Source organism: Portunus trituberculatus, chromosome 11 (assembly GCF_017591435.1).
Source record: "Portunus trituberculatus isolate SZX2019 chromosome 11, ASM1759143v1, whole genome shotgun sequence".
Lineage (NCBI taxonomy): Eukaryota > Metazoa > Arthropoda > Malacostraca > Decapoda > Portunidae > Portunus > Portunus trituberculatus.
The window spans coordinates 4105842-4115382 of record NC_059265.1 but is presented as its reverse complement, the minus strand read 5'-3'; the positions used below and the strand labels follow the sequence as shown (position 1 = coordinate 4115382).

General features: G+C 40.7%; 1 protein-coding gene and 2 long non-coding RNA genes across 3 annotated transcripts in view; all 3 read left to right on the top strand.

Annotated features, from left to right (window-relative positions):
- Nucleotides 1–450: 450 nt before the first annotated feature.
- On the top strand, nucleotides 451–831 carry LOC123502515 (piggyBac transposable element-derived protein 3-like). Its single transcript, XM_045251638.1, has one exon. It carries the CDS (start codon nucleotides 451–453, stop codon nucleotides 829–831), a length of 381 nt encoding a protein of 126 aa, XP_045107573.1.
- A 4413-nt stretch (nucleotides 832–5244) lies between these two features.
- On the top strand, nucleotides 5245–6437 carry LOC123502453. Its single transcript, XR_006674087.1, has 2 exons — nucleotides 5245–5328; nucleotides 6266–6437. It is a non-coding gene; the product is annotated as an uncharacterized LOC123502453 (long non-coding RNA).
- Nucleotides 6438–7712: 1275 nt separating this feature from the next.
- LOC123502411 overlaps nucleotides 7713–9541 on the top strand; it is a 20329-nt gene continuing 18500 nt past the window's right edge. The window contains exons 1-2 of the long non-coding RNA XR_006674038.1: nucleotides 7713–7722; nucleotides 9245–9247. This is a non-coding gene — a long non-coding RNA (uncharacterized LOC123502411). The remainder of the gene's footprint in view (nucleotides 7723–9244; nucleotides 9248–9541) is intronic.

Here is a 9541-nt window from a genome sequence, read left to right as displayed (position 1 = left end):
TCATGATGGCCTCAAGCAATTGATCAGGGGGAAGCCCATCCATCAGGTTTGGGTACAAGCTGAGGTCGCTTTGTGGTGATGAGGGTTATTGCTACAAATTTGACCTGTACTGTGGCCGTGAAAATCGTCCAGCACTCCAAGAAATGACTCTAGGGACACAGTTTGTTCAGTGTGATTGATAACCTTTTCACATCGCGTGGCCTCCTAACCATTCTCACTGGAAAAAACACGAGCCACTGGAACCGTGCGAGAAAATAGTCTGCAGCAGTGTCCCGTCAAGGCCAGCAAAGTCATGACCAAAGAGGAAAGGGGTTCACATGACTGTAGGTTCGACAAGAAGAAGATCCTTGTAGTCAAGTGGAATGACAACAAAGTAATGACAAACTATGACAGTGTTGATCCCTCACCACGGCACAGAGGTGTGACAGAAGAGAAAAGAAAAGAATCGACATGGTGCAGCCTGAACTCATCAACACATATAACAAAGGCATGGGAGGAGTTGATCTGCACGATTGGCTCATAGGAAAGTACGGCATTGCTATACGTGGGAAGAAGTGGTATTGGTGTCTCTTGACCAGGATGATAGACATGACAATCATCAATAGCTGGCTGCTCCATAGACTTGTGTCAGATGAGCCTATAACCCTCCTGGAATTTCATCGCCAGATTGCAGTGAGCTACCTCAAAGCTGCTGCTGTGAATAGAGAAAAGCCACGATTCACCTCATCACTGGGTTTGCCGACACCTTGGAGTCTCCGACGTGATGGTGTACAGCACTTCATTACCCGCATTGGCGACAGCAAAAGGCTTAGATGCCAGTTAGTAGGATGAGACAAAGGCCAACAACAAAATGCGTGAAGTGTGACGTCGCACTGTGCATGGAGTGTTTTGCAAACTTCCACACACGTACATGAATATGAGGTCGAATGTTCATAGCAACAAATACAGTAATGTATATTTTGTGGATGAATAGCAGCAGTGCAGCAGAAAGTGATATAAAAGAGAAATATGTGTATGCCAAGTATTAGGACTCATTTTGCTCATGTACAATTTATGAATAAAAGGTACAAATTTGAAACATTACAATTAGCCCAATTTGTAACTAGAAAAATACGCAGATGCTAAGTATACTACAAAAAAAGTATAGAAACCTGGATTTTTTCCTTTACTAAGGTAAGTATATGCAATGGGGCCGAGACGCTAACTGATCCGCCCGCTGGATCATTTATGTCACCCTCTGCAACTCACTTAGGCTTTGACTTAAGTTATCATGATTTTTCCTTCAGCATGTCTTGGTTAGGTTACAAACACACAGCTTGCCAAAAAGTACTACAATCTCAACACGGGAAATAGGTCTGGGCGTTAATGGGTTAAACACCCTTAAAGCAGCCTAAAACTGCCTTAAACACCCTAAAATAGCCTTAAAACACTCTAAAACAGCATTACATATCCTGAAACAGCCTTAAAACACTCTAAAACAGCATTACACATCCTGAAACAGCCTTAAAAGACACTCAAAGTCTTCAAACACCCTAAAACAACCCAAACCAGCCTTAAAACACCCTCAAAGTCTTCAAACACCCAAAACAACCCAAAACAGCCTTCAATACTCACAGTTGGCTAGGTGTGTCCCAGCTGGTGCAGTTGCCATGTTCCATCCCTACATAGAGCCACTTCCTTTAGTACGGCCGGTGATCCTGTAGGGAGGTGGTGGTAGTGGTGATGGTAGTGAAATGGTGTGGTTTTGTGAGCATCTGATGTGGTAATGTTGGTTGTTTGTGGTGGTTGTGGGTGTGGTTGAACAGTGGTGGTGGTGGTGGTAGTAATAGGAGGATTTAAAAGTAGACAAATATTTTCCGGCCAAAACAAGTGAAAAAATGAGGTTTATGAGACAAAATTGTAAGAAAAAAAATGCTTTCACACACCCCACACTCACCAAACACACACCACACCAGCACACACCATTCCCACACCTGCACACACCAGCAAACCACAAAAAACCCTTTGCAAACACTGGAAAATGCAAAAAAACACAAAAAAAATATATAGTAGTTTACACAACAAAAACATTTACACACACACCACACGTACACACACACACACACCTGCAGAAACCTTTCCACACCTGCACACACCACCACAGTACACAGCTTGGTGTGTGGAGGGAGATATGGAGGAAAGAAAAGGAGGTGGTGGAGGGAAAATGAGAAAAATTGTCAGGTTTTGAAGTGAGATTTAGAAAAGTACTATTTTGACTATGATAGAAGTGAGATAGGAGACTCAAAATTGGAGGGAAGGTGGAGGAAACATGGAGGAAATAGTCTACTGAAGGAAAAGCCTGGAGGTAACCTGTGGAGGGAGATATGGAGGAAACAGGACAAACATTACCTAACCAAAATGCACCAAAAATTACCTAAAATATTGCATCACACAACAAAACACACACACACACACACACACACACCTGCACTCCACAAACAACCCTTAAATCACACCTGGAAAACGCCCACAATAAGTTTACCCTAGCCAACCCACACCAAAACAATAAACACTATACATAGGTAGCTATAGTTGACATTACAAAAACATACAAAAAACACACTTACACACCCACCACACTCACAGCACACCTGCAGACACCTCTCCCACACACACACACTCACCTCTCCTCTGGAACTTGGTGAGTGGAGTATGTGGAGTTTTGCCGCAGAGAGGGCACAGGCAGCCCGTCACCACCAGCGGCTCTCCAGGGACCAGTTGTGACCTTGTGGCAAGCCATGGTGCACCTCTGGAATAGTGGTAGTTGTTGTAGTAGTGGTAGTAATAGTATAAGAATCTAGGGTATTACTGCAGAGTTTCACCACAATCAGCTACGTGTTTTTTACCCACCTCAAGAGATAGAGCTCCTGATTACGAGTAATTTGAACCCCATATATACTAGGTGCAACCATTTTGAATGGCGACACAGATTTTTTTTAAATTTAAGCGTGTTTAGGTGACGAGCCGTGACAATAGCCTCCCACATCAAACCCTGCCGCACACTGATGGTGTCAGGCGCTCGCAGCGGCTCGGCGGGCTCCTGACACACCATTGTCTGAGCATGCGCTTAATTGTTTACGCTGATTGATTCTGTTCTTTGAAACTGAAGCGGCGGCCAAGGAAAAAAAAGCATAATTATTTCCACCAATCACGACGGCCCCTGAGGTTAGGTTTAATTAGGTTAGCTTAGGTTTAGTTGGGTTAGGTTAGGTTAGGTTGGGTTAGGTTTGGTTAGGTTAATTTATCTTTAGTTAGGTTAGGTTAGGTTAAATTAGGTTGCGTTGGGTTGGGTTAGATTAGGTTGGGTTAGGTTAAGTTGGGTTGGGTTACCTTACCTTAGGTTTAGTTAGGTTACCTTCTTTTCTGGACAAAACTCATTTTTTGTGTTCAATTTCGCCTTGTTTTTAATTCATTTACCACTTGTTTGTTGATGCAAATCATATGATGTTTCGGGGATGTAAAAAAAATGGCTTGATTTGCGCCAAAAACAAGTGCTATTTTAATTCAAAGCAAGCCAAAATCTACCACAAAAAAATGGTTTCGTGCAGAAAGGGCAAGGTGGTGAAGCTCTGTAGGTTTCGCCATTTTGCTCATGCCAACATTAGCCAACCTCAAGCTTTAATTCAAGAACACCTTTTTGCATTTCTGGTTGGAGGCATCGCTTCTTTATAGATGGGGTTAACAATGGAAGGTGTATGGGTGCATAAGGTATCTATGGAGGCAATATGGGGCGCAACAAGGCGTAGGAGGGCAGGAATCACCACCGCATATATGTGCATGTGCAGTACAAGGTGAAAAGGACAATTACAGAATACAACGAGACCTGGACAGGCTCATAGCATGGGCAGACAGGTGGCAGATGGAGTTTAATTCTAAAAAGTGTCAGCTTATGCATTTAGGTAAAGACAACACAAACTTTAACTATGAGATGGAGGGATGTTGGCTAGAGGCAGTAGAGGAAGGAAAGGATTTAGGAGTAGTGATAGACAGGACTATGAAATTTTCAAACCAATGTTTAGAAGCAAGAAATAGGGCAAATAGGATCCTGGCTTTTATAAATACAAATGTTAGTTATAAAAGTAAGGAAGTGGTGCGTAGCTTATAGAATTCCTATGTTAGGCCCCATTTAGAGTATTGCATACAGGCCTGGTCACCCCACTATAGGCAGGATATCAACATGTTAGAAGCAGTTCAGAGAAGAGCAACTAGGATGATACCAGCATTAAAGCGCCTGGAGTATAGAGATAGATTAAAGGAATTAAACATGTTTTCATTTGAGAGGAGATGTATAAGAGGATATGATAGAGTTATTTCAAATGTTCTCAGATACAAACTACATAGATGTGAGATCTTTCTTTACCTTAGAGGAGGAAGTAGGACTACAAATCATGGCAGGAAGATTAGAAAGCAAGGCTGCAGGTTAGATAGAAGAAAATATTTCTTTAGTCATAGGGTGGTACACTTCTGGAATGCATTGCCAGAGACGGTTGTAAATAGCACTAGTTTGACAATGTTTAAAACAGATTAGATAAGCACTTAAATTTATTAGATTTATAATTATGTATAGCACTGCATGATAGTTTTATAAGAAATTTACTATAGTTAAACAAGACATGATCCCCATGTATGGGGATCACAGATTGTAGAGGAATTCGCTGCAGGACTTAGCCCTGTTAATGGGCCAAATATTTAGAATTAGTATATAATGTATTGTGTACTTGTAAGTGTATCTTTAAGTACTGATGACGAGGTCGCTGTGCGACTGATACAGGATGACCTAGATGGGCCCTGGTGGCCCTTTGTTATCCTATTATTTATGTATGTTATGAGGCAACAAAACCACAAACACTCAATTATTTTCACTTGGCAAAACTTTTTTCACCTTAATTGGCGCGTCTCACTCACTCTACAAACTTCACCTAATAACCATGTACACGCACACACCTGGGAATAACTCACCTGCTCCACAAAGCTTCAAAACTGTCAATCTCAACACAGAGCTAACAATGGCCGAGGTTTCTCACACGTCTTCTACGCAAAATGTCCACATCATCCTATACACTTCCTCTATCACTCAAACTTCTTATAAATGCAAAATCACATTCAAATAAAAGAAATATAATACGAAATGGTAAAGGAAAAGGAAAATAACATGTGTATTATATTCCCAATACCGAAATGGAGGTGTTTGGGTCACTCATAGGATAACAAAGGGCCACCAGGGCCCATCTAGGTTATCCTGTATCAGTCGCACAGCGACCTCGTCATAGATACGGGTAACTGTAGGTAGTAAGTCTTATTTATTTACATAACATAACATATAACATAAATAATAGGATAACAAAGGGCCACCAGGGCCCATCTAGGTCATCCTGTATCAGTCGCACAGCGACCTCGTCATCAGTACTTAAAGATACACTTACAAGTACACAATACATTATATACTAATTCTAAATATTTGGCCCATTAACAGGGCTAAGTCCTGCAGCGAAATCCTCTACAATCTGTGATCCCCATACATGAGGACCATGTCTTATTTAACTATAGTAAATTTCTTATAAAAACTATCATGCAGTGCTATACATAATTATAAATCTAATAAATTTAAGTGCTTATCTAATCTGTTTTTAAACATTGTCAAATTAGTGCTATTTACAACCCTCTCTGGCAATGCATTCCAGAAGTGTACCACCCTATGACTAAAGAAATATTTTCTTCTATCTAACCTGCAGCCTTGCTTTCTAATCTTCCTGCCATGATTTCTAGTCCTATTTCCTCCTCTAAGGTAAAGAAAGATCTCACATCTATGTAGTTTGTATCTGAGAACATTTGAAATAACTCTATCATATCCCCTCTTATACATCTCCTCTCAAATGAAAACATGTTTAATTCCTTTAATCTATCTCTATACTCCAGGCGCTTTAATGCTGGTATCATCCTAGTTGCTCTTCTCTGAACTGCTTCTAACATGTTGATATCCTGCCTATAGTGGGGTGACCAGGCCTGTATGCAATACTCTAAATGGGGCCTAACATAGGAATTATATAAGCTACGCACCGTAGACACTGGAGACGCAGGGAGAAGGGTGTAAGCGAGTGTAAGTGTTAACGAGAGAGGGGGGCGAGTGAGAGGCTGATTGAGGCAGTGAAGTGTGTATTGTAGGACAGAGTGGCGCGGTACATGTGCAGATAATCTATTCATTTGTTAATTTGTTTGTCCATTACAGGAATGGGCGATCCAAGGCCAGGGGGGGGGGAGGAGTTCCGGGCAGCCTGGCAGTCATTCTTCCCTCACTCACTGTGGGTGGTGTGGTGTGGTGCCATTACTCCATTGTAATAAACTGTCTTCACTGCCTCATTGTGGTGTTGTCACTAAGTAATAAATTGTGTAGAAATCTTTTTGTTATGGTAAATTTGCTTTCCTGGGAATATTTGTGCATGGGTGGTTTGTGAGTCGCCTCAAGCTGGCTGAGGTCACTGTCTCTCACACCAATATTGCCGCCATTAACCTCCACTCACTCTAAACAATAACATGGCAGAAATTAAAACACACTAATTAATTTAAAGCTTTTTATTTATTATCATGAGCAATACAAAAACAATTGGAGAAAGGATGAACTAATATGAACAAAATGACTCCTTATCATGAGGGATAAAATTGAATAGCATCGTAAATTAAGAAAAAAAAAACTGGAAAATCCTCAATGATAAAAAAAAAAAATGGTCCAAAATACTGCACTACTGGCCAAAAAATAGGAAAAATTAGTAAAAAACTGGCAAAAAAAACAAAAATGGCCCCTAAAAACAGGAAAATAGTAAAAAGCTAGCCAAAAAACCCAAAAATGACCCCTAAAAACTGTACTAAGTCGAAAATACTCGAGAGAGTCTCCGGAGACAAGGCAGATGCATACTGGAGCTAATATTAAATGCAAGAGTCTCCCTACACTTTTATTCAACAATTCTTCACATTAGTACATTGCCTGCAAAACTCTACAAATACTTAATAGTAAAAAACAATGAATAAACAGTAAAAATATGAAAGATTACAGAAAAAACTCTACACAAATTTTCAAACATTAAAAAAAGTCAACAATTATCAACTTAATACAAAATAGACATTTACAACAATTTACAACTTTTACTACAATTTACGAGAGAGAGAGAGAGAGAGAGAGAGAGAGAGAGAGAGAGAGAGAGAGAGAGAGAGAGAGAGAGAGAGAGAGAGAGAGAGAGAGAGAGAGAGAGAGAGAGAGAGAGAGAGAGCAAACAAATCTTAACAGAAAAACAAGAACAACAACAAAAAAAACACAATTTCCTTTACTCCTATATCCAGGGCAGAACACAGAGACACAGGCTTGCCCGACTTTAGTGAACAGCGGCGGGCAGTCAGTGTGGTGCAAGGTGTAGGTAATCTGCGCCGTGAATTGACCGCCCACAGCCTCCGCCACGTCCACCTCATTCTGCCTGTCGTCACCTGGGAACGAAGCGGGTAATCAATGATAAAGGACACTTGTTATAAGGGCCCACTGACACTGAGCTAGCCTGTTGAAGGCCTCAAAACATACTCAAAAATCCTTGTATAGGCCCAATTCACTCTTACACACACCCACGACAAACCACACATACCCAAACCCTCTTAAAATCTCAATAACATTCCAGAACACACTAAGAAAACACAGAACAGGTTAAAATACCTCCAAACTCACTAGAAACACCCAATATTTAATGAAATATCCCCCACACACACCCAAAAGACCACTAACCCCACCCACCACTTATAACACTCATAATAATACCAAATCCCACTCAGAACACCAACCAATCCTCAAAGTTCTCCCAAACCACACTCAAAACATACTAATACACTTACCTAAATATTACACCTTGGCTTCTTCTACTATTCCACCTTTATTTCTCATTTTTTCTTCATTCTTCTCCATTATTAATCCTTCTTCTTCCTCCTCCTCCTTCCATCCACACGTCTGAGCCTAGAAACACATCAAAACACTAGATATTAGGCAAAATATTTAGGAGGGTGACTTAAGTATTGTAGCTTTGCTGCTGCTCCTCTTCCTCCTCCATTTCTCCTCTCTTCCTCTTTATCCTCCTTTATTTCAACTTTCTTCCTTTTTCTGCTACAATTATCTAAACATCTGAACCTAGAAACCCACGAAAACACGTAGAAATCACTAGATATTAGGCAAAATATCGACGAACTGTGGATTTGGAAAATTGGCGCCAGCCACTACCTGGGTGGGCTGTGGTCATCCGAGAGAGAACGGGAACGGGGCTGACTCGGCTAAATTACGTAAATCATTTCATTTCAAAATGACTTTTACAAAAACGAAGCCACGGCCAAATGCTTGTTATTTTATGACGTGATAAATACTTAAACTAATTTTCAAAATATCAAAATATCTCCAGCTTAACTGGTTTTAAAAAGGTCTAAATTAAGTACGTTAAAAGTACAAAACATTTTAACCCATAAATCTCTTAAAACGTCCTGTAAAGTCAAGCCATTTTCACTTGGCGTGTATTTTATCACATTTCAGGGAGTCTGAGCTTTCTTTTAGGGCATTCTACAGCGTGTTAGACCGAGAAGCAGAAACGTGAGCAAATAAAATAAAGAAAAATAAGAGCTTTTTACAACAGCACCAAACACCATTTCAAAGTCCACATATTTCACTCAATAGATTGATTTCACACTTAAAAGAGGACAGGCACTCTTTTGCTACCATAAAGGCCCACTTATACCTTGAAATGAAAAAGCTCAAAACTCCAAGTGGGAAATTTTGAGCGTTAAAAGCCTTTAACATACGCCATAAAACACCACTAAACGCCACATATTTACCCAGCACAGGCGCGGAACACACTTCAAACACAACGAAACATTTATAGAAACCATAAAAACATACCATGGAAGCGTAATATTAGCGTCAGGAAATATTGGAAAAAAAGTATTTGACCCAACAGGCTGGTGACGGGTGGGTGAGGGCGGGTGTAGGGTTTTGGCTAGGGGACCGTCGGGGGGGAAGCGGCCTGGAGGCAACACCGGCGGCGGGACATCCATATATAGCCTTTATCATCTCACCAAACCAAAATTAAGCCACACAGAGAAATTTTGACTAGACTAAATGAAATGTTAGACTGGTGGCTACCTTGTGACACATGTTTGGCCGAGGGTAAGTGAAGGAAACAAATATGAGAGGGTAATACAGACGCCTTGCTCTTTTTATGCTCCTTATACCATTACTTGAAAATATTTGCGTACTGTTTTCACTCTCATATGTAAAGAAAACCTAACATTAAGTGAATAGCCTTATAAATACCTTTAATAGACGAAGATTAGGCAGTGTGGTGAAGGCTTGCACGGTTTCTCATACTGATTGCCTCTTGGTGCTCCTTGAAAACTGTCGGTAATATAGCAACACTTCACTTTATTTGTGTGTGTGTGTGTGTGTCTCTGGGTGTGGATGTGCATGGGTCAGTATAGCCCACCGCCA

Excerpts from the sequence above, each read along its gene's own strand:
- LOC123502515 (XM_045251638.1), top strand. The coding sequence starts at position 451 with ATGGTGCAGCCTGAACTCATCAACACATATAACAAAGGCATGGGAGGA.